Source organism: Anolis sagrei, chromosome 4, assembly GCF_037176765.1.
Source record: "Anolis sagrei isolate rAnoSag1 chromosome 4, rAnoSag1.mat, whole genome shotgun sequence".
In the NCBI taxonomy this organism is placed as follows: domain Eukaryota; kingdom Metazoa; phylum Chordata; class Lepidosauria; order Squamata; family Dactyloidae; genus Anolis; species Anolis sagrei.
In genome coordinates this window covers 179,416,125-179,441,861 of record NC_090024.1, presented here as the reverse complement: position 1 = coordinate 179,441,861, position 25,737 = coordinate 179,416,125, and the positions used below count along the sequence as shown (strand labels likewise).

The 25,737-nt window shown below is 40.2% G+C and overlaps 2 protein-coding genes and 4 non-coding genes across 6 annotated transcripts; 1 reads left to right on the top strand and 5 right to left on the bottom strand.

Annotated features, from left to right (window-relative positions):
- The first annotated feature begins 233 nt into the window (after nucleotides 1-233).
- Nucleotides 234-13,864, top strand: BEST4 (bestrophin 4). The gene is made up of 9 exons (XM_060773413.2): nucleotides 234-385; nucleotides 1,056-1,150; nucleotides 4,190-4,423; nucleotides 6,331-6,485; nucleotides 8,038-8,115; nucleotides 10,840-10,977; nucleotides 11,743-11,823; nucleotides 12,390-12,544; nucleotides 13,429-13,864. The coding sequence occupies exons 1-9, from the start codon at nucleotides 234-236 to the stop codon at nucleotides 13,826-13,828; spliced, it is 1,488 nt and encodes a 495-aa protein (XP_060629396.2). The 3' UTR covers nucleotides 13,829-13,864.
- Nucleotides 13,865-14,833: 969 nt separating this feature from the next.
- Nucleotides 14,834-14,970, bottom strand: LOC132775299 (small nucleolar RNA SNORA35). The gene has a single exon (XR_009631504.1). It is a non-coding gene; the product is annotated as a small nucleolar RNA SNORA35 (small nucleolar RNA).
- A 523-nt stretch (nucleotides 14,971-15,493) lies between these two features.
- On the bottom strand, nucleotides 15,494-22,668 carry RPS8 (ribosomal protein S8). Its single transcript, XM_060773414.2, has 6 exons — nucleotides 22,493-22,668; nucleotides 21,684-21,790; nucleotides 19,031-19,130; nucleotides 17,613-17,788; nucleotides 16,199-16,328; nucleotides 15,494-15,653 (listed from the first exon to the last, which is right to left on the bottom strand). The coding sequence occupies exons 1-6, from the start codon at nucleotides 22,494-22,496 to the stop codon at nucleotides 15,544-15,546; spliced, it is 627 nt and encodes a 208-aa protein (XP_060629397.1). The 5' UTR covers nucleotides 22,497-22,668; the 3' UTR covers nucleotides 15,494-15,543.
- LOC132775286 (small nucleolar RNA SNORD38) lies at nucleotides 15,794-15,861 on the bottom strand. Its single transcript, XR_009631492.1, has one exon. It is a non-coding gene; the product is annotated as a small nucleolar RNA SNORD38 (small nucleolar RNA).
- Nucleotides 17,036-17,109, bottom strand: LOC132775285 (small nucleolar RNA SNORD38). The gene has a single exon (XR_009631491.1). It is a non-coding gene; the product is annotated as a small nucleolar RNA SNORD38 (small nucleolar RNA).
- LOC132775287 (small nucleolar RNA SNORD46) lies at nucleotides 19,202-19,304 on the bottom strand. Its single transcript, XR_009631493.1, has one exon. It is a non-coding gene; the product is annotated as a small nucleolar RNA SNORD46 (small nucleolar RNA).
- Nucleotides 22,669-25,737: the final 3,069 nt, after the last annotated feature.

Below are 25,737 nucleotides of genomic sequence, written 5' to 3'. Positions count from 1 at the left end.
CCATAGATGTGGGCGAAACATCAGGAGAGAATGCTTCTGAAACATGTCCATACAGCCCAGAAAACCCATAGCAGCCCAAAGTCAGTGATACTTTTCTTTGGAGGAGTCATATCTCTGTTCAGTATTCTATCATCAAGTTGTCAGGGGAAAACACAATATGGTATTTTCCATCCCAGACAATATTCCTCTTTCCATCCCAGATTGTGGCTGCATGAAGTACAGAAAAGGGAGCCATGACTGTTTCTTATACCTTGAAAGTGGCCAATGCTCGCTTTGGAGGCTTCTCCAAGCTGCTCTTCCGTTGGAAAGGAAGCATCTACAAGCTGCTTTACAAGGAGTTCCTTGTCTTCGCCTTGCTGTATGCAGCCCTCAGTGTCACCTACCGGTGAGTTGGCAAGCTCCATTAATATATACAATTATTAATTGTTTGATAAAACTTAGGATTTTTCAGACTACGACTCTTAATCTTAAAAACTTGCAAGTGTTTTTCTTTCAGTGTCCTTTATTATAAGCAAAGTCTAACCAATGACTTCCCCTTTATTTTTAATTTTGTTTACTTTCAAAAGGGATATTTTGAATGTAGAGTTCCAATATAAGAAAAGCAGGAAAATGCTAAAGGAGATAAAATAAACACACTAATAAAGTTCTATAAATGCTGTCCAAATGTCAAAATATAAATCCATTTGTAAATTCCATTTATATATCATTCTTTCAAGTGTTACAAAGGCTGTTAGATCTTCCATCCGTTGGACTGCAGATATTGCCAATATAGTATATTACAGGGATGGGCAAACTTGGGCTCTCCAGGTGTTTTTGACTTCAACTCCCACAATTCCTAACAGTCTCAGCCATGGAAAACCAAAATACATGGATGCTCAGGTCCCATTATATATAGTAATGTGGTAAAATGTATCCCTTATACAAATTGGCAAAATCATTGTTTTTGTTTTTATTTTTTTGCTTTTTAGATTTAATTTTTTTTAAGGGCCTATTGTAAGAGGCCCGTTAAAATTGCAGTCAAAGATTAATACCATCTTTTTTCCTCCTTCCTGCAGGTACCTTTTAAATGAGAACCAGAAACGTTATTTTGAGATGGTGTCAAAGTACTGCGACAAGTCTACTAACCTAATTCCTCTGTCTTTTGTCCTAGGTACCATTTCCATACATCCTCTTGAATGCATGTCTGACTGTAGTTTCTTGCTTCTTTGCTCTTTTTCAAGTAGGAGGAAAGGGTCCCATTAATCTTTGATTCCTCAGAAGGCTACATTGCCTTCTGCAGATAATAGAGTGCCTCTTTTGCATGCAGGTTCAGTGTCTGGCATTGCTAGTGACAGGCATTAGATAGGAGGTGATGTGATAGGTGGATCTTTTGGGGCCATAATTCTGGAGAGTTGCTACCAGTAACTCACACTACAATATTGATCTAGAGCGGGTGTTTTGGACTTCATCTCCCACAATTCCTAACAGCTGGTAAGCTGGCTAGGATTTCTGGGTGTTTAGGTCCAAAACAACTGGAGGACCAAAGGTTGGGAATCACTGGTCTAGATAGACAAATAGCCGGATTCAGGTTAAACATCCCTTATCCAGAATCCCAAAATCCGAAATTATCCACATGAGTGGCTGAGCCAGTGGTATCTTGGATTTCTGATGGTTCAGTGAACACATACATTGTTTCATGTACAAAATTATTTATAATAGTTCATATAAAACTACCTTCAGTCTATGTGTACATTATATATAGGAATCATAGATGTTACAAATGTGAGTAGATGTGAGTAGATGAAAATGCAAATGTGAGTAGATCAATAGGTACCACTCCTGCGGGAAGGTAACAGCGCTCCATGCAGTCATGCCAGCCACATGACTGGCGGTGTCTACGAACATTGGCGGTGTCTATGAACAACACTGGCTCTTTGGCTCAGAAATGGAGATGAGCACCAACCCCCAGAGTCGGACATGACTGGACTTAATGTCAGGGGAAAACCTTTACCTTCCTAGTTCAAAATGGTTCAATGATGCAAATTTCCCTGATGGCTCTGTCCTTAGTGCAGTGGTTCAATCTTCCACTGTTTCTTTTAGAAAACTCACTCCAATCTCAAGGGATCTCTGTGCACAGAAGGAACCAAAATAAACCTGTGCCCTTGGAGACAAAAGCATTCATTAATGAGGAGGGTGTGGATGAGGAGAAAGGATTTTCAAGTGGTTCACAGAATAAAAAAAGGAAGTGAAGGACCAGGAAATAGATAGCTAAAATGAAAAGGGAAGTGACAGCTTGGCAGGTAAAACAATTTATGTCTAAATGATGTACAGCTAATGCAGCAAAAATGCAAAATGAACCTGCTTGACTCTTCAGTGTAAAGAGACTGTGCCAAAGATCTTGTTTTTCCTCAGGAGTGGAAAAAAGCCTCTATCACAAACCCCTGCCTAGGTTGATGGGCTTGAAATCTATTATCTCTCTGAAACCTGTCATATTTTGACAAGTCTTTTGCAAAATATGTTCTTCATGGGAAAGGTCATCTACAATAAACTGAAGCTTTCCCATCCAAACAGTTCTGAGTTATCAAGAGTTTATTCGCTATTCCTAGAATGAATGAGTCAGACGGAAAGGACTCCACAATGTCAACAATTCCTTCTTTTATCCTTTGATGAAACCTGTATCATACTTTGGAAAACAGAACATGGGCATATTTGATATAAAACCTTTAAGAAAGTTGGGGTGGGGGAGAACCCTTATTAGCTTTCTGATTAACTTTTTATGGTTTAAAATAGATAAGAAGGGTTGCTTTTACCCCATTGCTTTATCTCACTTGCCCCGAAGTTCATATTTTTGTTTCCCTTGTAGCTGCGAGGCAGACTGCACTGGTGAAAAGCCTTGGAAGTTAGACCCTGATGCATCAAAAGGGGTTTTTGAAAATTCAAATGACACTTCTTGTTCCATTGTATTCCCTGTTCCATGTAAACAAGAATCTGACAATCTTTTAATTTAATTTTGTTTTGCTTTTTTTGGTCAATTAATTATAAAATTGAAATTTGTTTTCAACTTTGTAAATGTTGAAAATAGCAACCTTCTTCAAGCTTACTGCATTATATATGTTTGTATTGGTGTGCAATTTTCCTTAACTCTTAAGTTGTGGGAGAGGCTGCAGACCATGTTATCAGAACTGGGACTTGTTCAGCTCTGACTCCATTTTAGATCTCAGACTCCATTGGACTTTCAGACTAGACAGAGACTTTATTAGGCTCTCAGAACAGAGAGATTCTTTAGACTTAAGATTCTAAGAAAGATGCCCTGTGTTATCTATACAGAGAAACTACTTCAAATACTATCTATAACTTCAAATCCTATCTATAACTCGATCTTGTAAGTATGCTGTATGCTGAATACATGAAGTTTGTGATTAAATTAACTATGTTATTTAAAGAAGTCTAATTATTTTTGATCTCTTGAAAGCACGATTTAAGTCAAGATGTTTTAAGGGAGAGTAGATATTTTTGGGCAACTGAAACAAATACTTTTGAAAATCTGCAATATATATAAATATGTTTGTTTTTTTGTTCATTGGCATATCTTTGTCCCTAACCATTCAAAGAGATATCTAGGTACATCAGTTTAACAACTGAGAAACCTAATTGCCTTACATGAATACTAGTGGATATTTTCCACTAAGAAGGTTAACTCAAGCAAGTTTTTAACTCTTCTCAGGGAGATTCCGAATTTTCCCTAAATGGTGGTGAATGCCATTTTCCAAAAGGTTATAGAGATTTCCATTTCCCAAAAGGTTATGGCATCATTTTTCTAAAAGGTTATGCTTTCTAACAAGGTCATGCCTTTCCAAAAGTAAATGGATTATATAATATGCAAAACATCTTTTAGAACTTTCCAAGAAGAAAAGTAAAATGAAAGCCCCTTTCCACACTATAGAGGAACTATAGTTTTAATTTAGAAATCATTAAACCAAATATTGAAATATTAACATTATTACCTAATATTTTAACAAATTAAAATGCTTTGTGAAATGATTAACAATTAAAACTAGTGATGCCATGGGCAGATCATTTTGGTTCCTACTATTAACATGGTTCAATGGCAGTAATTCATAAATTGGATTACTTCATGTCAACCTCACACTGAGTACAATTCCTCTTTACTCAGCACTCTTAGAAGCTCCTTCTGCGTCTTTCTTGGCAGGTTTCTATGTCACATTAATTGTGAACCGTTGGTGGGCCCAGTATACCAGCATCCCGCTGCCAGATCAGCTGATGTGTGTCATTTCCAGCAATGTGCATGGAAGAGATGAGAAGGGACGGATCTTGCGGCGTACTCTCATCCGTTATGCCAACCTCTCATCTGTGCTTATCCTGCGTTCAGTCAGCACCAGGGTACTTAAGAGGTTTCCGACTATGGACCATGTGGTGGAAGCTGGTGAGGCTCTCTCTGGGGTAGAAATAGGCATTAGAGGGACGGAGCAGGCAGCCCAGGCTGGGAGCAGATGTTGCGATGCCTTTGCTGCTGGGGAACATGACAGAAATTGATTAAAGCCAATTCTCCGAAGGAAGGTGATTCTAAGGCTAATGATTACAGGCTGAGCTTCTCTTATCCAGAATTCTGAAATCCAAAATACTCCAAAAAAGTGTCTATCTGGGTGGCTGAGATAGTGACATATTTGCTTTCCGGTAGTTCAATACATACAAACTTTGTTTCACAGGCAACATTATTAAAAGTGTTATGTATAAATTTCCCTCCAGGTTACATGTATAACATATAAAAAATATAAATGGATTTTCTGTTTAGACTTAGGTCCCATCTCCAAGATAACACATTATCTAGATATATGCAAACACAGGTTGAGCATTTCTTATCTGGAATACAAAATACTCTGAAATCCAAAATTGTACACCTGGGTGGCTGAGATAGTGACACCTTAGTTTTCTGATGAGCCAATATACACAAATGTTGTTTCATATGCAATATTATTAAAAGTTTGTTGTTGTTCATTCGTTCAGTCGTCTCCGACTCTTTGTGACCTCATGGACCAGCCCACGCCAGAGCTCCCTGTCAGCCGTCACCACCCCCAGCTCCTTCAAGGTCAGTCCAGTCACTTTAAGGATGCCATCCATCCATTTTGCCCTTGGTCAGCCCCTCTTCCTTTTTCCTTCTACTTTCCCCAGCATCATAGTCTTCTCTAGGCTTTGCTGTCTCCTCATGATGTGGCCAAAGTACTTCAACTTTGTCTCTAGTATCCTTCCCTCCAGTGAGCAGCTCGGCTTTATTTCCTGGAGGATGGACTGGTTGGATCTTCTGGCAGTCCAAGGCACTCTCAGAACTTTCCTCCAACACCGCAGTTCAAAAGCATCGATCTTCCTTCGCTCAGCCTTCGCTAAGGTCCAGCTCTCACATCCATAGGTTACTACAGGGAATACCATGGCTTTGACTATGCGGATCTTTGTTGCCAGTGTGATGTCTCTTTACTATTTTATCAAGATTGGACATTGCTCTCCTCCCAAGAAGTAAGCGTCTTCTGATTTCCTGGCCACAGTCTGCATCTGCAGTAATCTTTGCACCTAGAAATGCAAAGTCTGTCACGGCCTCCACAATTTCTCCCTCTATTTTACAGTTGTCAATCATTCTTGTTGCCATAATCTTGGGTTTTTTTTATGTTTAGCTGCAACCCGGCTTTTGCGCTTTCTTCTTTCACCTTGATTAGAAGGCTCCTCAGCTCCTCCTCGCTTTCGGCCATCAGAGTGGTGTCATCTGCATATCTGAGGTTGTTAATGTTTCTTCCAGCAATTTTCACCCCAGCTTTGCATTCATCCAGCCCCGCACATCGCATGATGTGTTCTGCATACACGTTAAAAAGGTTGGGTGAGAGTATGCAGCCTTGCCGTACGCCTTTCCCAATCTTGAACCAGTCTGTTGTTCCGTGGTCATTATTAAAAGTATTCTGTATTAAATCACATTCAGTTATGTGTATAAAGTGTGTTTGAAATTAATGAATTTAGTGTTTCAACTTGGATCTCATCTGCAAAATATCTCATTATGTATGAATTTGCAATTTGGGTATTCCAAACTCTGGGGAAAAAATAAAAAATGTAAAACACTTCTGACCTAAAACATTTCAGATGAGGGATGTTCATACTGTACTCATATAATATTAGATGTTTATGTACGCATGCAGACAGCTTGTATTATTATATATTATGCAGATTGCTTCTCACAGTCAATGGGGCAAAGTCTGATTGTACCAATAGAAGGCCTTTCTGTTAAGCCCTAGAAACCAAAACAAGAACTATCAAGCAGGAGGTAGGCAAATGTCCCTCTCCCTCTTACAGGTTTCATGACACAAGATGAGCGCAAGAAGTATGAGAGCCTCCATTCAGACTTCAACAAATACTGGATCCCCTGTGTTTGGTTCACCAATCTTGCAGCCCAGGCGCGCCGAGATGGGAGGATCCGAGATGATGTGGCCCTACGATTGCTCATGGATGTAAGTCACAGGAACATGGAAGGGACCACCTGACAAGGTTGTGTTTTTCTTTCCACCTAACTAATTTAATATTTGACAGTTGGAAATTTAAACTTGAACAAATCTAGGGAATTAACATACCATATTATTTTTCTTGCACAATATTTATAGAGTTCTTAAAGAAATGTTCTAAGCTGGTGGATAGTAAAAAATTAAATATATATTGAAAGCCTTAAAATCTAAAATATAACAATATTACAAATATGGAACTCACATATTTGTGAGAATTTCATATTCACAATCTCTATATCTTGCTTACTTTAGAAGATATGGAAAGCCAGTGAAAGTTCCCCATTTACTTCAGTTGACTAGGGCCTGTTCCCCTGTTGATCAGGAAGCAGAAGACTGATGCTACATTCTTTGCATTCAGCTTGGCTCAGTAGCATTTAGGTAACCATTAAAGAAACTTTCATTAAAGGTGGTATAAGTCAGTGATAGTTTATGGCTATGAAAGGTATTTTTACTTGTTGCCTTTACCAGTCTGAGTTTTAACCTCAAGAAACCTATCTATGTTGGGGAAAAACACACAAACATCACATTTCTAGAATAATATAAGTGGAAAAGACACAAGACCCATTCAATCCAACTTCTTGCTGTGCAGGAATATACCATGAAAACACTCCCAGCAGATGGAGCCATAGTGGTGCAATGGGTTTAACCTTTGTGCCGACTGCACTGCTGACCTGAAGGTTGGGTTGCTGACCTGAAGATTGCTAGTTCGAATCCGTAGTGAGCTCCCATCTGTCACCTCTAGCTTGGGGTGACATGAGAGAAGCCTCCCAGCAGGATGGTAACAACACATCTGAGTGTCCCCTGGGCAACATCTCTGTCGACAGCTAATTCTCTCACACCAGAAGAAACTTGCAGTATGTTCTCAAGTCACTTCTGACATGATAAAAAAAACTCCCAACAGATGGCCATCCAGCCTTTGCTTAAAAACCTCTAGAGAAGAAGGTGCCATCACACTCTGAGTCATTGTGCATCCCTGTTGAACAAATCTTACTGTCACGAAGTTCTTCCTAACATTTAGATGTAACTTCTTTGCTCCATATCCAAGCCCCTGGAATAACAGAAATCAAGTTTGTTTCATCTTCAAAATGACATCCCTCCAAATATTTAAACATGGCTGCCTTAGGCAAGACAAATTAATCTACCGGTATTTGAAAACCATAAGTATTTTTAGTTTAACAAAGTCCATAGATGGAAGGATGATGGGTCAGAAGCAGTCTTTGATGTCAGGGGGAGGTGAGTTCACTTCTGGTTTTAACCCAGGTTTTACTGGAGCTGTCCAGTGTGTGAAATTCAATCCTTAAAATTGGCTGGACCTTATACTGCTCTTTCAAAACGTTTCAGAACCTGAAATGGATTCAGAACCCACCTGAAGTGGGGTTTACCAACCATTACTGGTTCCTATACATGGATTTTACTGATGTAACATGTTTTGTAGAATCTAGCAAGAGAAATCTGTTTGCTGTCTGTGTCAGCTTTTAAGGATCTGCTTCTTTCTTTTCAGGAGCTAAACCTGTACCGCTCCAAATGCAGCATGCTTTTCCATTATGATTGGATCAGCATCCCCCTTGTGTACACACAGGTCAGTAAGGAATGCCTTTGGGCTGTCCTAATATTAACCTCTCTTTAACAATTGTTTCAGTAGGCTACATGCGTATCTTCCCATGTTAAATGGCAATTCATATTCTATATCAATGGTTCCCAACCTGTGGTCCGTGGCCCACCAGTGGTCCCTAGGAATGAAAATATGGTCCGCAACCATATCATTACTACACTGTTGCCTCGAAACCACGCAGCAACAAGAGTGACTGGTCTTGTGAAACCTTATAGTGCTGAGGCAATGCAGATGTCAGAGGCTGACTACCCATGAAATAGTATTGCTACCACACCAGCTCTAGATTATTAAATATGGTTTTCTGTGGGCAAGCAGATGGCAACTACTGGATGCCCTATGTTCTGTATCAGAAACTAGAGCTGATGTGGTCTATTAAATGCAGTTTTCTGAATCAGCATCTCAAATAACCAAACCGAATCTAAAGTTGACCAAAAACTGATCTCATATCTCTACTCATTCCCAAGGGGCACCAATAATGACTAACAAAGCATTAGGGAAGCTTTTCTTTCCATTGTGCCAGTGTCCATGTACCAGCACATCAAAACTCCAAAATAGATATAGATGGTTGTTGTTTTTGTTAGAGGTCTTCAAATCAAAGTTGCTCTTTCCTTAGCTAGCCTGCTCAGGTCTTGTAATCTCAGGGCTGTGGCTTGATTGAATCTGTCAATCTTGAATTTTGGCCTCCTTCTTTCTCAATTGCTTTCTACCATACCAAGCATGATTATCTTTTCTACTTCTTCTTCTGTCCAAAGTTTTAGTCTCAGTTTAGTCATCTTAGCCTCTTGGGAAAGTGTGGGCCTGATTTGCTCTAGGACCCATTGATTTGTCTTTTTTTATTAGTCCATGGTATCTTCAGAACTCTTCCTCAACACATTTCAAATGAATTTACTTTTTCAGTTTTCTTCAGTCTGGCTTTTACAGCCATACATAGAAATGGGAAATACGACATCATGGGCCACCTTATCTTTATCATTCAGTGATGTATCTGTACACTTTAGGATCTTATTTAGTTCTTTCATAGCTGCCATTCCAAGTTCTAGTCGTTTTCTGATTCCTTGAATGCAGTCTCCACTCTGATTTATGACTGAGTCAAAGTATGGAAAATATCAAAACATTGCACTATGTAACAAAAAAAATTAAAATCTGTTCCTTGTTTGAAAGTGTTATTTCTTGTTTAATTATGCAGTACTTACTTTGAAAGTAGTTGTTATACTCCAGAAACTTCATTTTCGTGGATGCCACAAATTATGTTGAATTGGTTGAGACTCAGAGGTATTCATTGAAAAAATGTAGCAAAATGTTTTGGATAATGGAAATCATAATCTTTTGGAGATTGTATGATCTTTGGGAAAGTATGACCTTGTTAGAAGTCATAACCTTTTGAAAAATGATGCCATAACCTCTTGGTAAAAAAGTATGACCTCTAACATAACCATATTCATCATACAGGTACTTTGCATATCAGTGCAGTTACAAATAGGATTTGAAGTAGTTTCTCTGTGTAGATAACACAGGACATCTTTCTTAGAAACCACATTCCATAATCTGAAACAGTGGTTCCCATCCTTTTTTTGACCAGGGACCACTTTGATCAGGGACCACTCTCCAACATTAGTACTAAAAGGGTTACAAATCACTTTTTGGTCAACTTTAGATTTGGTTTGGGGTGCTGATTCAGAAAATTGCATTGGATGGACTACATCAGCTCTAGTTTCTGATACAGAATATATGCCATGGTCAGCGACAGGGAAGGAGTGGCAGGCGGCGCAAAAGGAGTGGAAATAAAACAAATACAATAAAGAGGAAGGAGATTTACGGGCCATATTTTTGTCCTCATGACCCACTGGTAGTCCATGGTCCACAGGTTAAGAACCACTTATCTAAAGCATCTCTCTGTTCTGAAAGTCTCTGTCTAGTCTGAAAGTCCAATGGAGTCTCTAAGCATATGGTTTCTACTGAAGTCTAAAGCATACTGTTCCTTCTGGTGTCTGAAAGCAAACTGTTACTAAAATGGAGCCTGAGTCCTGAACAATCCCAGTTCTGATCATATAGTCTGCAGCCCCTCCCACAACAAAGAGGGCCTTTGCTTGGGGACCCCTGCCTTAGACTGCTGGTGTTCTTTCCTCCAGTTTTAATGCCTGCTTTATGTATTTTTTAAAGAGAGAAAGAGATCTGTTTAAAATATTGTTTATAACAGAAGGTAAACAGGGCAATAAAATATAGCCTTGCCTGACCTCCTTGACAACTGGGAACCATTCCAATTTATGTGTTCTGTTCTAACAGTATAATCTTGCCCTGATTAAACTATTCTCTCTTTTCAATATGCCATGTCTATATATTGCCTTGAGGGTGGAAATCTCAACACTACTCCATATGGAGAGAGAGATCCCAACGGAAGATTGTATCATTCTTGAGCACACGTTTTTACTGTAGCCTCTTTAGCAACCAACCTATTAAATTAAATTCTAAGTGCAAAAGAGCCTGACACACTCTTATGAAACATTGAAAAGATCATATACATAAGGAATTTGGCTCTGTTGCTATAGTTGTGAAATTGCACTGCTTTTACAGTGATTGGGTGTGTTAGCCATTAACATCACAAATGCCATGTACAACTGAAAAATAACTACTAAAGTGTATGTGTGCGCAATGTTGTAAGATTAACAGACATTAATACCACTTTCTTTACAGGTGGTTACCATAGCTGTCTATTCCTTCTTTGCTTTCTGTGTTGTTGGGCGGCAGTTTTTACCAGATGAATCAAACCTAGACCTGTATGTTCCTCTTCCCACACTCCTCCAGTTTTTCTTCTATGCTGGCTGGCTGAAGGTGAGAATTTTGACCATCACAATGTGCTTTTTAGTAATTGTTAGCTCAACCATGTTAGTCTTTTTAAACCAAATCAAAATGCAATGTCCTATTCATTTTTGACAGGATAAGCTACATGAAACATTGATTTTGAATCACATGGCAGAAAGGACCTGAAAGGTGTATTTTTGTTTTGTTGGAGCATGCAAGGAATCAGTGAGATAGTGTGTGTCAACTGTAAAATAAGATGCATGAAGCTGATTGGTCGGGCAATGCCAGGGGAGCAGGCTGAGCCTGAAACTTTTGGATACGGTTACATTTTTGTTTGGAGAGAAGCAGAGAGGGAGAGTTTGGAGTGTGCTCTCGCTTTATGAACTGCAGAAGTAATTTATCCACATGGACAAAGATCATATTAAATCTCTCATAAAAGAACATTATGTGAGTTGATGCAACTGATCAGATAATCAGTTATATGTTGTTCTGAATTACAAAGAGTAAACTACTTGTTTTTTATTGTTCATCTATGTGGTATATTTTCTTTCTCTGGCAAGGCAGTGTGTGGGCTGATCCAACGTGAACTACACATGGTTTATCTTACATTACACAACTTTTTTCCTTTGTTAATTGTATTTTTAATCCATGTGGTTTTCAAATAGAATTTATTTTTAACTTATGTCCATTCTTTACATTCAAAGCCAGGAGGAAAGCTGGATGCAAGTTGAGTGAACAGGTTATTTGAACAAGCTCTGTTGAGTATTCCCATGCCATATCTTTGTCATCCATTAGGTGGCAGAACAAATAATTAATCCATTTGGGGAAGATGATGACGATTTTGAAACTAACAGACTGATAGACAGAAACCTTCAGGTGAGTCACATACAAATGGTCAAGGAAAGAAACGTGCCAGCCAATCCTGGCACACATTGTATCCGACACAAAATCTGACATCTTGGGAGACTGAATTGGTATTTGTAAACAAACCATGTTTTATGATCCATGGTACAAAAATAATTCAGGCTGTAGTTGGTACCAGCTGGTGTCTATGACAAAAAATTTGACAAGTGAGACAGAATGTATTTTATTATGCATGTAGTTAACAGATTCTAGTTTTAAAGACTAAAAATTGCCTTCTTTCATAATGCAATTGCTATAGTACTCAATTTCTTAGCACGGACCATCAGTCTTTACCTGCTGGATCACACTATGTCAAAAGGACTGGACATGGACGTTTCCCTCACATTTGTATTTATATTGCTCAGCTACTTTCTACTTTTATAAGCTTCTAGACCAGGGTTTTGCTTTGAATTTATCCAGTTACTTGCTTGGTACTTTTTAATCCTTGATCTTAAGAATCTGATATTTAAACACAATGTTCAATACACTCACCAATTTTGTCTAGCTTTTCCTCCAATATTAAACTTTGGTTTGCTTAGGTGTCTCTGCTTTCAGTGGATGACATGTACCAAAACCAACCTCCCATTGGAAAGGACAAATACTGGAATGAGACTGCAGCACAACCTCCATATACAATAGCCACAGTTGCAGAGACCTTGAAGCCTTCCTTCATGGGCTCTACGTTTGACATGCGGTGAGTTCAGCTGGCAAGCTAAATGAAGTTGTATATTGAGCAGCTCAATCCTGTTCACCTACCTCAGTGGTCCTCAACCTGTGGGTCCCAGGTGTTTTGGCCTTCAACTCCCATAAATCCTGACGGCTGGTAAATTGGCTGGGATTTCTAGGCCAAAACACCTGGGGACCCACAAGTTGTGAACCACTGACCTACCAGAACTAGAAATGCTGGCAAACATTCCCTTTCCCTAGCCACCAACTGCTCCAGAAGACTTGGTGATGGTGAAAGGTTTGGCAATACCGTACTTTGGATCACAATATGAGACAGCCATGTGACAGTGTATTATATGAGCAGTTTCTTTTCCCTTTGTGGAAAGGACCGAACTATGAAAATTGTGAGACCTGTTGCTGTGATTAAAAAAACTTTTAATTTTAAAAAGCTTTCCAAAAATGTACAGAAATTACCTGAATATATAGCTGAGCACAAAATCAGTCTGAAGCACCTAGAGGAACTGGCAGTGTTGTACCTAAAAACAAATCCCAAGGCCTTTCACTGTAACCATAGCTAGATTGGCTTGCCACAGAAAAACCGCCACTGTTCAAATGGTATGGATGTTTGGGTTGCTGTTGAGTTTTCCGGCCTATAGGGCTGTGTTCCAGAAGAATTATCTCCTGACGTTTCACCTACATCTATGGAAGGCATCATTAAGAGATTGTGAGATCTCTTGGAAACTAGGCAAGTGGGGTTTATACATCTGTGAAACATTTAGGGTGGGAGAAAAAACAGTATGGATCTTGTCTAAACTGATATAGTTTATTATTAAATACAATGCCTTGTCTTTGAAATATGGCACAATATAAGATTAAAATTTTGAAGTTCCATTTCTTTTCCTCCTTGTGCAGGATGAGTGATGACCCAGAGCAGAGTCAGCAAGTGGAAGCATCTCCCAGCATGAGTCGCATTCAAACTCCACTGCTCAACCGCTTCCTCACTGCAGCTGCCTCCCCAGCAGTCAGCCTCAAAAACTTTGGCAAGAGTGGTCGAATTCAGCACGCTCAACTCCTGCGTTTGAGGAATGAGAACAGCTTGCCCCCTACCAGCCCCAGCTTTTACCGAAGGGAAGACCCAGAGATGGTTGGCCGCATAGATGAGGAAGAGATGGAGGATGAAGAAACTGGGATTAGTGAATCCCCTGTACCCAACTCCTACAACCCAGAGAGCACAAAGATGCAGGCAAAAGAACTGCCTGTTATTACAGTGATGGAGGTCCTAGATACTGTCACTGACAAGCCTTCTGGCTGAAACCAGCAGTAGCAAGGCCTTTTGCTTAACTATCTAAGCAGCTGATCAAGATAGATGAACAAGTAGGACAGAAATGTTAAAAGCTGGATTTATTGCAGCCGCTCCCTCAGAGGTTCCTCACTGAATATGCAAGTGTTTTTCCCCCTCTAAGCTACACACTTCTACTACATAGAGAGGGAGCTATGATGGGCTACAGCTTTACTAGCATGTGGTGGAGCTACCTTGTGTTATAAACCATGTATTTCTGTGTTTATATTCCCAGACTATATACAATTGCTTTGTAAACTCGTGGGTGAACAATACTGTCATACAAGCCAGCTCCTCCCCCAAAAATTTGAATATGCAATGCTACAGAATTTCAGAAGTCTTCCAACATTTCTGTTCCCCTGAACTGAGATACTGTCTTATATTCTACACATTTTTATCGCATTAGTTTTACATGCTGTATAAATCAATCTTACCCAGTAGTGAAATGAAGTCAAACTGAACTATATGATTAAAATGAGATACAATTTTAGATAGTCTCTAATGTGTCTGGTTAATCTTAGGCTGGGATTTGAGAGAATAAGGTTCTAATCTCCACGAAAGCATGAAGTTCACTGTAGTTTTATACCAGTTGCTCCTTTCCAGCCTTGCATACTTCATACAATTGTTTCTCAAGCTCACTAGAGAAGAGGCAGGATATAAATGCAGCTAAAGAAATACCTAATTAAATTTAATTTGAACAGATCTGAAACTCTACTTTAAAATTATTTTATTGAAATACATGTAATTAACTTTATTAAAGGATATTACTGACCACTTCTAAAGCAGGCAGTTGACATTTAGAGTGAGCCACCTTTGGGACCCAGATAAACCCATTGTATAGGTTTGCTATACATAGGAATGCAAAATATTAGCACTTGGAAATCTTTTGAGGTGCTTCTGTGGGTCTCCAACTCACAACAGATCCAGGTCCCTATGTGTATCAACAGCTACTCCAAAATAAACATGTTCCATGTTAAAAAATGTACCCAGCCTTCGAAAGGACCAGACCTTTGGAAAGAGGCCTAGCCCTTCTGCTAGAAGGGAGTTTATCTTGCACTAGTTAAAATGAAGACCAGAAGGCTATGGAAGAGACAATCTGGTCATTGGCAGTGCAGCAGCAGTTCCAGTCAGTGACTATATTTAAATGTGGTGCAAACCATGTAGAAGCGGTAAACAGTAAGTTCCATTCACACCATCCCCATGGCCCACAATGAGAAAAAAAACTAGTGATCTTCTTCTGCATTACATCTTTCTCAGATGGTTAAAATATTCTAAGTATCTGAAGAGTTGATCAATGCATACTTTCTAGGTTTTCTGGAAGCCTATGGACTCAACAACGCCAACTGTCAACGGGCATTTCTAAACAGACAATACCAAGCTCGTATTAAAGGAGAACTGGGAGAACAGCACATAGCATCAGTATGGGAGTATAACTATGATGAGGGGCTACTGCAGCAATATTATAGAGTGGAGCACTTGAACTCCATTCATTGTTGCCAGTTTGTTCTGCAAGGGCAACGTTTTTGAATCTCTTACCATCATAATAGCAAATGAACTAACTCAGTGGTCTATGACAAGGTTACTCCTCCCCCTCCCCCTCTTCAGCTCGATGTTCATAAATAATCACAGAAAATCATGTATAACAAGACTCTGGGATATTTATTTAGCCCATTAATTTAAGTGGCTGTTCATTTGCCTCTCCTGGCCTTGATCTTCCTCAGATAGAATTCGAGTTCTTTGCCTTCTAGAAGGTAGCCATCTGCTCGGCCACACTGTCCAGGCCTGGAGGCAATGCAAGCTGCAAAAAATGAAAGATTATTAGAAAGAGGAGAATAAATCACCAAAAAATTTCACTGAGGAACTTCCCACCCCCCTTTCATCCATGAAAAAAATAAAACAAAAACCCAAACATACCAAGACCACCCCATTGGTGAAGTCACCTTCAGAAACCAATTGTCACCACTTCCATTCAGTAGCAGAACTGGGCAAATTTCTCATCATAAGGTCAACTTCGTAATTTTACTGATTTGTGCAAAACACCTGAATTTCTTCAAATGTGCAAAGTATATCCAGAAAAGGCTTGTTACCACCTGTCTCCCCCGACTGCTCACATTTAGCTACTGCTACTCCCAGGAACTAATCCAAATAATTGCCTGTCCCTCTTTCCAGTGCCAGGTTAGATATGCTGCAGAGCACTAATCGTTCTCTTAGAAACCAGAAGAAACTGGTTACAACTTTGTTCCATCTCTAAGTGGCTAGCATGCTCCCACCTCACCACTCAGTCTGCTGGCTGTGAGTATTCCGTTGTCCCTGGCTAGTTCACTTTTTGGGTCTGGGACTCACCAAGCAGCTTTCCTTGCTGGAACTGCTCTTCCAGAAGACTACTAATCTTGGCATTCTTTTTCCGCTCATCATACTTCTTCTGAATTTTCTTTGAACGCTTTTTGTTTAAGATTTCTTCCTCCTCGGGTGTCTGAAAAAGAGAATAAAGAAAACTGGATGAGTTCATATACTGTTTGAATATTACACACTTATGTTTTATCATTTAACCCAAGCACCTGTATTTGCTGGAAAGGGCAACAGGCAGAAACACAGCTCTAACTTATATCATACAAACTGTACAACAGTATTATCTGCTATGTTATTTACTGGTTCAATAGAATTTCAAGCAGTGCACTGACCAGTAAGATTGCTCAGGCCAATGTTCACAAAAAAAGTTCATTTATTTAAGACATCAGCTTGCAATGAAATGCTACACACCTATGGTTGGCACCTGGTGGTACCCAGATATCAGTACACTAGCCAACACACATTTTCGCGTCTCAAATGTTAGCCTTATTTCTGGGTATATTTGACCTGGCAATTTCCCCCTATCAGCTCTAGTTTTTAAGATACAGAACATATGCCATATTCCAATCTTCTTCTACTTGCCCAGAGAAACTAATGATAACCATATTTAAGGAACTAGAGCTAATGCAGCCTATCCAATGCAATTTTCTGGATCAGGGCTCCCAAATTTCCTCAGGAGCAGGTCTAAAGAAATTGTTGTTGTTGGGCTGTGTTATCTTTTGATATTAGTGCTAATTTGAGTGGAGCTACCATCCAATAATTGCAGGAGAGGACAAGTGTCCATTCCTGTTCTAAATAGGCCAGTGTCCCTAATGGCGGCTGGCCACTTGTCTTCTTCAGATACAAAAAGATGTCATCGCTCTCCATTCAGCAGCAGAACTGGACAAAGGTATCATCACCAGAAGACAAAGAAGCGCCAAACCCAGGACATCACATCTGAATGAGTAAAACGAAAGTAGCAGCATAAAAAGGTATTAAGGGCAGCCTTAAGGCTGCATGTAGGCCAGAAAGATTGTTTCTGAGGTTCCCATTCCTCCAGATTTTGTGATTCCTGGCTGGGATTTCTGGGAGCTGAAGTCCAAAACACCTGAAGGAGCACAATTTAAAAAACACTGGTCTAGACTGCTTTTTTCCCAGCCCCAAAGTATGAAATGACACTCCTTACCAGGCTTACAATTCAATTTGAAAGTAAACTGCACCCCTTCCCCTACTGTTTAGCACCTCTCTCACACAATTTTTTAACATTAGCTGTACCCTTCTAGCTTCTTGAACTTTTAGGGTTGGGGGCATTTCCGACAGTCAATGTGGCCCCTAGAGCCCAAGCATTACCCATCCAGCCCAAATATCATCCTACACCCCAGTTTCTCACTGATGGAAGCAAGATAGAGTTGGTTCACTTAATACATACCAGCTTGGCACCCTTTTTGCGGCCAAGGGGTAATGCATAGTGGGCTTCATACCACTGTCGGTACGGTGTGCTGTCAATGAGGACAATGCAGTTTTTTACCAAGGTCTTTGTGCGCACGAGCTCATTGTTGGAGGCATTGTACACTACATCAATGATTCTGGTTTTACGAGTACAGCCTGTAAAGAGCAAAATGTCTGTCATACCTTCTAGAAGCAAAAGATGAATTCATGGCAGATAAATCTTACAGCTATTTAAATGTCATTGATATTTTAAGTGTATAGCACTGGTATAGTAGTCATCCTAGAAATGTGGCAACATTTTGACAGCTTCTAGTCCTAAAAATCATCTCTTTAGAGAAAACAAGAGTGATCAACTATAATTCTGTCAAGAAACTGGGAAATTCTCAAAACATAAAGGTTAATCAACTTGTTTCATTCTACCAACTTAAAATGTCCATTTCACAATAGGTGAACAAGTTCAACCCCTAAAAAACCATGATCATACAAAGGCATCCTATGGACGTCTGCATGGGAGAAGTAACAGTATAGAAAGAAACTCATCTATTTTGTCCAATGTGCCTGTTTTTGGGAAACAAGAAAATATCCTTTCAATGACACAAAAGTTTAACATCTTAGTGTCGATTTATATATTTTAGATTCATTGTTGCAGACACTCTCTGTAATAATAACATAGATTGTAGCTGAGAGACAAGGCCTCTGGGAGACCAGGCTTTGAATCCCTGCTCAGTCACAGAAATCCACAGGTGTCCACTGGCAAATCATACACTCAGATTCAGAAGGCCATGGCAAAACTTGCCAAGAAAGTCCAATGATATGGCTGCTATAAATGTGAAGCCACAGCAACCATTTTAAATATAAAGGACATGAACTGTGGAGCTACAAAATTAACACTAAGCAGTTCTCAATTTGGGGATCCATAGATCAATGGATGGGCTCAAAGTCACCTTGTTTTATTATTTTGAAAATCACGTTTCATTGCATTTTTTTCTAGAGAGCGCCCACAGATTTCATTAGATACTCAAAGTAGCCCAGGACACAAAAGGATTAAGAGCCATCAGACTAAGCTTTCAAGCAAAAGTAACAGAACATGGAAATATCAAAGTGATTAAATATAGAAGCAAACTTTCGGATTTTGTCTGAACACTGATGTGGGCTTTCCCTTAGAAATATACTCATAGAAAAGATAGCAAGCTATTCGCCCAAGCTCACTCCAGTCCTGACTCTTTAACACTGGTCTTGCAGCAACAAAGGACACAAACTCAGGGTAACTATGACACTCCCATCACTGAAAACTGAGGAATTCACCAACAGCTCTCCTAAGGTCAAAGTTATCATCACTGTTGTTTTGGTTCCGTTTCCCAGATGGCTAAAGCCTCCCAGTATCCACTTTGCACTTACATTCAGATCCCCAAGAGAAGTTTCCAACATCCAGACGCAGAGCACGGTATTTTTTATTCCCACCACGTACCCTTACTGTGTGAATCCTCCGGGGGCCAATCTACAGAAGGAGCAACACAGTAAATTAGAATGCAGGGATTCAAAGTGAAATCTTCTTACAACTGCATGGCAACCTGATCAGTGTAACTATGACAACTCCTAGCATTGGTGAGTGTGATGAAGACCAGAACAGTCTACAGCACCCACCTAAGGTGTCACTCTCATCACTTCAGGTGCCTTCCTCTCTGTGGATAAAGCTCCAGATCTAACAAGCCATGCTGCTAGCTGCTGTTATTATATGCCTTCAGATTGTTTTTTTTTTTTACTTATGCTAGCAGTGATGAAATTCAGGGGGAATTTGGCTTTTTCTGAGGCTGAGAGAGTATGATTTGTCCAACGTCACTAGCGGGTTTCATGGCCAAGTAGGATTTCAATCCTGGTTCTCAGCGTGCTCAAACCACCATTCAACTCTCTTTTTCTGCACCTAGCACAGAGGATAACATTCATTTTCCCCTGCTGCATGACAACCATTTCAAGATTCAAGCATTTAAAAAACAATTTGATACAGATTCTGCTATTTAAAATAGACTACATACAGGAGAGTACAAGATGGGAATCAATGCTGACTCTTTACGGGGAGCAAGCTAGATTTTAAGGAAACTATTTCAAGTGCTGTCTCATATTAGTCTTTCTCACATTTGTTGTGGCCTAAATACCCCCAAAGGCACCAGATCCAGTCTAGGAAGTTAAGCAAAGTGAGGTCTGATTAGAACCTGGATGAGAGACTGCTAAGGCACACCAGGTGCTGTAGGCTATTATTTCAGAGGAAGAGAATTTCTTGCCTAAGAAAACTCTATGACACTCATGAACACACACTCTGCAGGTAATGCTGCAAACTCTTAAGCGTCTGTGCAGTTTTCAAATAAAATATTTCTGTTGCTGGTCGAGAAAGTGATATTCGTGTTTCATTGTGCAGTACCTACTTTGAAAGTAGTTGTTATACTCCAGATACTTTGGGGGTTTTTTGTAACCACAAACTATACTGAATTGTGTTGTTGAAGGCATTGATTGAAACTCAATGAGATATTCACTTGAAAGCTATAGCAGAGTTTTTGCAGTTTAGTAAACGTTCTCCTTTTTAAAATGATAGAACCAATTAGGAAATGACGTTTATAAGCCAGGAACAAAAATTGTGTTACACATTGTACTCGTTAGACCTTTGTTAGATAAAATATTTTTTTTCTGAGAATAATTAACTCAACCTAACAAATCGCTTTCAGGGAATCTTTCAGGCTGCATCATGAGAAAGTGGCATTTCGGAGGTCCAATTCTGGTAAGGAGTAAAAATCCAGGAGGATTAGAAGTTTACATATAGTTAATATACCTCTGACAACAAATCGTATTATACTCTGGCTCTGTTGGTTCTGGTTCAGTCAACTTTGTTGGCTTTTCGACTGCATAATAATTTAATAACTATTTTAATTGAATGTTTAATTGTGATTTTCTATACATTTATGTTAAATGTCTTTAATGTTTTTAGGTGAGATGTGATGTTATAGGTTATGTTATTATTTAATTTTGAGTTACAAGTTTGTCTCAGATGTTGGTTTATGTTGGGAACTGGTTGGTTCGTTATTTGTATTTGTTTTGATGAATGTATTATGGCATTGAATGTCTGCCCTTTGTATTTTTTTGTTGTTGTTTTGCTGGAATCAGGTCGGAGTTCTTTTGGGGAGATACAGTGGAATACAAATAGCATTTATTTATTTAGTAATTACTAGAATAATAGATTTAATGTTACCTGCCTCTCCTCACAGCTCAATACAGGGTACAATATAGTTAAAACACATAAAGCAAAATAAAGTTTTAAAAAACCCATTAAAATACATATATTAAAAGCTCGCATACCCATGTCATATACACACATGCACACACCGACACATTCACTCCAGAAGTCACAGTTTCAAATCTGAGGGGAAAAAATACAATGAGGACTAGGAGCAGAAAGAAAACCAAAACAGAAAAGCAAAGAGTGTTTTTGTCTTTGTTCAATGTTGCGTATTTTCCCCTAATGTTTCAAAGCAAGTGCAACTTGGGAGGAAGGCACGAGAAAGGGGAGGGAGTGTAATTAGAAAAAAAACAAGGGAAGGTTTTTGAGGCTGAAAATGCGTGTGTCTATGAGATGGGTATGCAAGCAAAGCATAGTGACTCCACCTGTGTACCCCCTTTTTTGCTGTGTCTTCATGACAAGGTGATTGAAAACAAACTGTAATGGGGCAGCGAAACCATGTGTTTCGTTTTGTTTTCCTGAAGGCAAGGTTGTGGGGAGACATACAAAGAACTAACAAAAATAATAAAAGAATAATTAAGCAGAGAACAGTATTGGCCTTAAAAAAGGGGGAAAAATGAAAAGTAGAGGGGGGAAATTTTAAATAAAATGAAACTTAAGTTTGACAAAGGAAATATGCAAACTCTATAGGTCACGTGGTGACTGTGGACTTTTCTAATTCCAAATAAAAATGGGAGTGGAAAAAAATACATATATTAAAAGCTGAAACATTCCCATTCAGGATAAAACATAAACGGAGAGGTACAACAATAAAGAGTGGCTTACTTTGGTATTGGCAGGGGGTCGCCCCAACTCATACTTCCTCTTCTTATGATAGGGTTTGCGCTTCCCCCCAGTTTTGCGGCGCTTGTGCCAGTTGTCCCTGGAGATACCTGTGTGGGCAGACCAAAAAAAAAAAATGTGACATCAAAAATACATTAAAGGGTGCATCTACACTATAGAACGCATGCAGTTTGCCCCCACTTTAGCTGGCATGGCTCGGTGCTATAGGATTCCCAGAGTTGTAGCTTGGAGGGCACAGCAGAGAAAGCTAAAGACCTTGTAAAACTACAAATCCCGTGATACCACAGCACTGAGCCATGGGAGTTAAAAGTAGCATCAAACTGCATTCGTTCCACAGTGTAGATGATGCACCCAAAGTGTGCAGTATTGTTTCCCACCAGGAAAGGATTCCTTAAGGCCTGAGTTACTCAGCTCTCCAAGGTAAAATGTCTCCCCAGAAGACAGTCGGCTTTAGGAAGCTTCATCACGGGAACTCCAGGCGAAGGAACACACGGCCTGTGGGATAGGAAAAGGCCTCCTCTGGGCCGAGGATAGGCGGCCAGTATATCAACAGGGCATAGGCCCAAGCCGCCATTGCGGCTTGGGCCTATGCCCTGTTGATACACTGGCCGCCTATCCTCGGCCTAGAGGCCTTTTTTTCTCCACCGCAACCGAAAACACCGCACGATAACGCCCCATCCGTGTTGTTAAGACCGTCCTTTCCCCCATTAACCACATTACATCTCCGTTGAGGCGGACGCGGGGCCGGATGGCGGCGGATTCCCCCTCTCGCCGCGCCGGCAGCCACTCACCCATCCTTCTCCGGAGGCGCCCACTGCAAAGAGGAAGGCGCAAGGCCTCACGGGGCGGGATGTGGCCCAGGAAGCCTCGCGATACTTCTTCCCCCCTCCCGCACGGGATTTCGAAGCGCGGCGTTGGCTTGAACCTATGAACGTCATCACAAACGGACAAGAAAGTACAGGCAGGAGCTATTTTGGGGGTTTAATTCACAGAGGAACTTTTTGCATCGTCCAGAGAATTGTCAGGGCTTTTGTTATTATTACTAATCATAGAGTTGGAAGAGACCTCGCGGGCCATCCAGTCCACCCCCCCCCCTGCCAAGAAGCAGGAAAATCGCCTTTAAAGCACCCCCGACAGATGACCATCCAGTCTCTGTTTAAAAGCCTCCAAAGAAGGAGCCTTCACCACACTCCGGGGCAGAGAGTCCCCCCGCTGAACAGCTCTCACAGTCAGGAAGTTCTTCCTCATGTTCAAATGGAATCTCCTTTCTTGTAGTTTGAAGTCCTAGTCTCCAGGGCAGCAGAAAACAAGTTTGCTCCCTCCTCGCTGTGACTTCCTCTCACATATTTATATATGGCTATCATGTCTCCTCTCAGCCTTCCCTTCTTCAGGCTAAACATGTCCAGCTCTTTTAAGCCGATCCTCATAGGGCTTGTTCTCCAGACCCTTGATCATTTTAGTCGCCCTCCTCTGGACACATTCCAGCTTGTCAACATCTCCCTTCAATCGTGGTGCCCAGAATTGGACACAGTATTCCAGGTGTGGTCTAACCAAGGCAGCCCTATGAGGAGCAGCTTAAAGAGCGGGGCATGTTTAGCCTGCAGAAGAGAAGGCTGAGAGGAGAGATGTATAAACATGTGAGGGGAAGTCATAGGGAGGAGGGAGCAAGCTTGTTTTCTGCTGCCCTGGAGATTAGGCTTCAAACTACAGGAAAGGATATTCCACCTGAACATGAGGAATAATGTTCTGGTGGAACTCTCTGCCCCGGAGTGTGGTGGAGACTTTCAAACAGGCTGGATTAGGAACATTTCAAACCATGATATTTCTGGTCAAAACCTGACTCCCTGGTGATGAGGGCAGGACTTGGTGATATTAGTAGGCATTATGCACTAAGCAAGAGTCGCTTGCGGCTTGTCATCCAAGCACACGTGTATTTTACTGATTGGAATTTTTGCAAAACCACAATACTTTAATAATATCTATTAACTTTTCCAAATTGCAGGAAACTGCATGGGCACTTAGAGCAATATTCTTCAAATCTGGTCAAACTAGAGGGCATAATATTGCTTATCTGCTAGATGCTGCTACTATGTTCCAGCCTAGGAACTATTTTTATAGCAAGCACTGATTTATTTGGGGGGGGGGGGGGAGTGAGGTCCTGATTCATAGCGATCTGATCATTAAGCTTTACTCCATGATCTTTAGGGTAGATGAATAAACAAAACATCTATAATGAGGTCTCTTTATTGCCACGAGTTCACTGAATAAAACAGCCAGGCTATCCATTTGGAAGGAGGCAGAGCACCAGAAGCAGTGATCTCTGCTCCTGCTCTCTTGAGGAGCATTTATTATTATTGCCTGGCCTACCCCCTTTCCCACACTCCCTCATTCTTTCCTTCTTTGCCTCATCTTTTCTTATATTCTCATGATCTTCCTTCTTTTTGTTCCTATTTTCCTCCTCACTTCATGCTGATGCCAGCCTGCCTGTAAATCAGCAAAAAAGTGACTAGTGGTTCCCATTCTCTTTTAAAGTATGAAATTGCTGAAATACAGTTTAGACAATATTTTGTTTTACCTGGGTCTTCATGGAATTCTCAAGAATAGTAAAAAAAAAAAAAACTGCCAAAGGTCACCAGTTTGAACTTTGTGTACCTTGTATATTTGAGCGCTACATATAAATACTAATTTATGCTACCTATATTTCATGTTGTGTATGTGTTCCAAGAGCAATGTCTAATGTATCTATTTAGGTATTGTTTTCAGTAGACATCCACAACATGTTCATATATATAACAAACAAACAAAAAACAGTTTTAGACATAGTAAATTTGTTTCTTGCTGCAGTAGACTCAGGAGCTAGTTCTGGAATGCCCTTTATTATACCTTGTCTGCCCACATGCCAGAGATGACTTTATTGAACAGATTATCAGGTTGCTTTCACACCAGGAGTGTCTTGAATCCTTTAAGCACACCCTCAGGGCAAAGGCCTGGTCCTGGTAGGGTACTATTACAGTTCCTAGAAAGGGCTGAGTGAGGATTATATATGACCTGGATTCTTTTCAAGTGACAAATATTTTCATGCTTAAATGTCTTTCACTCTTGCTAGCTTCAGTAGGAAGAAGTAACACAGCACTGTACAGCCATTAGTTCAATGTTAGGGTTCCATTTAATATCCATAACCAAAAGTATACTCCTATACTGTTGTCATGTAACAGATACTGACTCTAAAGACCTATCAGACATAAGGAACAGTGGTGTTGGAACAGTGATGTCATCCCCATGGATCCCTTCCCATACCAGGCCAGAGTATTGTAACTAAAATACATGGAAGTCTGACAATCAGTGGCTATACAAAACCAGCAAAAAAATGGTGTGCTTTAGCCACTGAGACAAAACCATGTGATTTGAAGAATCACTGTAGCTGAGCTAAGCTCACAAAAATGTTTTTGTGGTTATAGTAACTACAAGGGTATTTGAGTTTTTAAGAAAATCTACTGAAACACTACACATTCATTTTGGTGCCATCCTGTGCAGTTTGCATGCACCCACCCCATACACCATTAGTGATACCACTGGTAAGGGGTTAACTCTGCAGACTTTTAGGTGCCAAACCCCTTATTTTTGCCATATACTGTATTTCACCAAATTGAAGGTGCCATAAAATGTAAGGTATAGTCCCCTCTTTTTGAAGCTTCAATTTTTGGGAAAAATCGCTATTTTTTAGAATGTTCTCTGCATGCACAGTACCTTTGTTTCAACCCAGAAGACATCTTGTCTGTATTACTCTATCTTCCTAGTTCTGTGGGCCCATTAGAAAGCATGGGAAGCAGAAAACAGTAAAGCTATCTGGCTGAGCCAGAGGGCAAAGTGGTGTGGGCTAGGGCCCCTCCTCCTCTTCCTCTATCAGACGTAAGACAAAGTTAAAAAAGAACCCAAAACCAGTGATTTCAAAGCACCACTGATTATAAGGTGCACTTAAGATTGATGACCTAGAAGCTCTTAAGAGAAAGCAAATCCACAAAAATTGAATCAGCAA

Bases quoted from the DNA above. Each gene is read 5' to 3' on its own strand.
- RPS8 (XM_060773414.2), bottom strand. The intron at 16,329-17,612 runs GTATGTATTAAG...TCTCTTTTTCAG, and splicing joins GCAAAAAGGGTGCCAAGCTG to ACACCCGAGGAGGAAGAAAT. The intron at 15,654-16,198 runs GTGAGTCCCAGA...CATTTTTTGCAG, and splicing joins CCAGCAAGGAAAGCTGCTTG to CTTGCATTGCCTCCAGGCCT.
- BEST4 (XM_060773413.2), top strand. From the start codon at position 234: ATGACTGTTTCTTATACCTTGAAAGTGGCCAATGCTCGCTTTGGAGGC. The intron at 11,824-12,389 runs GTGAGTCACATA...TGGTTTGCTTAG, and splicing joins TGATAGACAGAAACCTTCAG to GTGTCTCTGCTTTCAGTGGA. The intron at 12,545-13,428 runs GTGAGTTCAGCT...CTCCTTGTGCAG, and splicing joins GGCTCTACGTTTGACATGCG to GATGAGTGATGACCCAGAGC.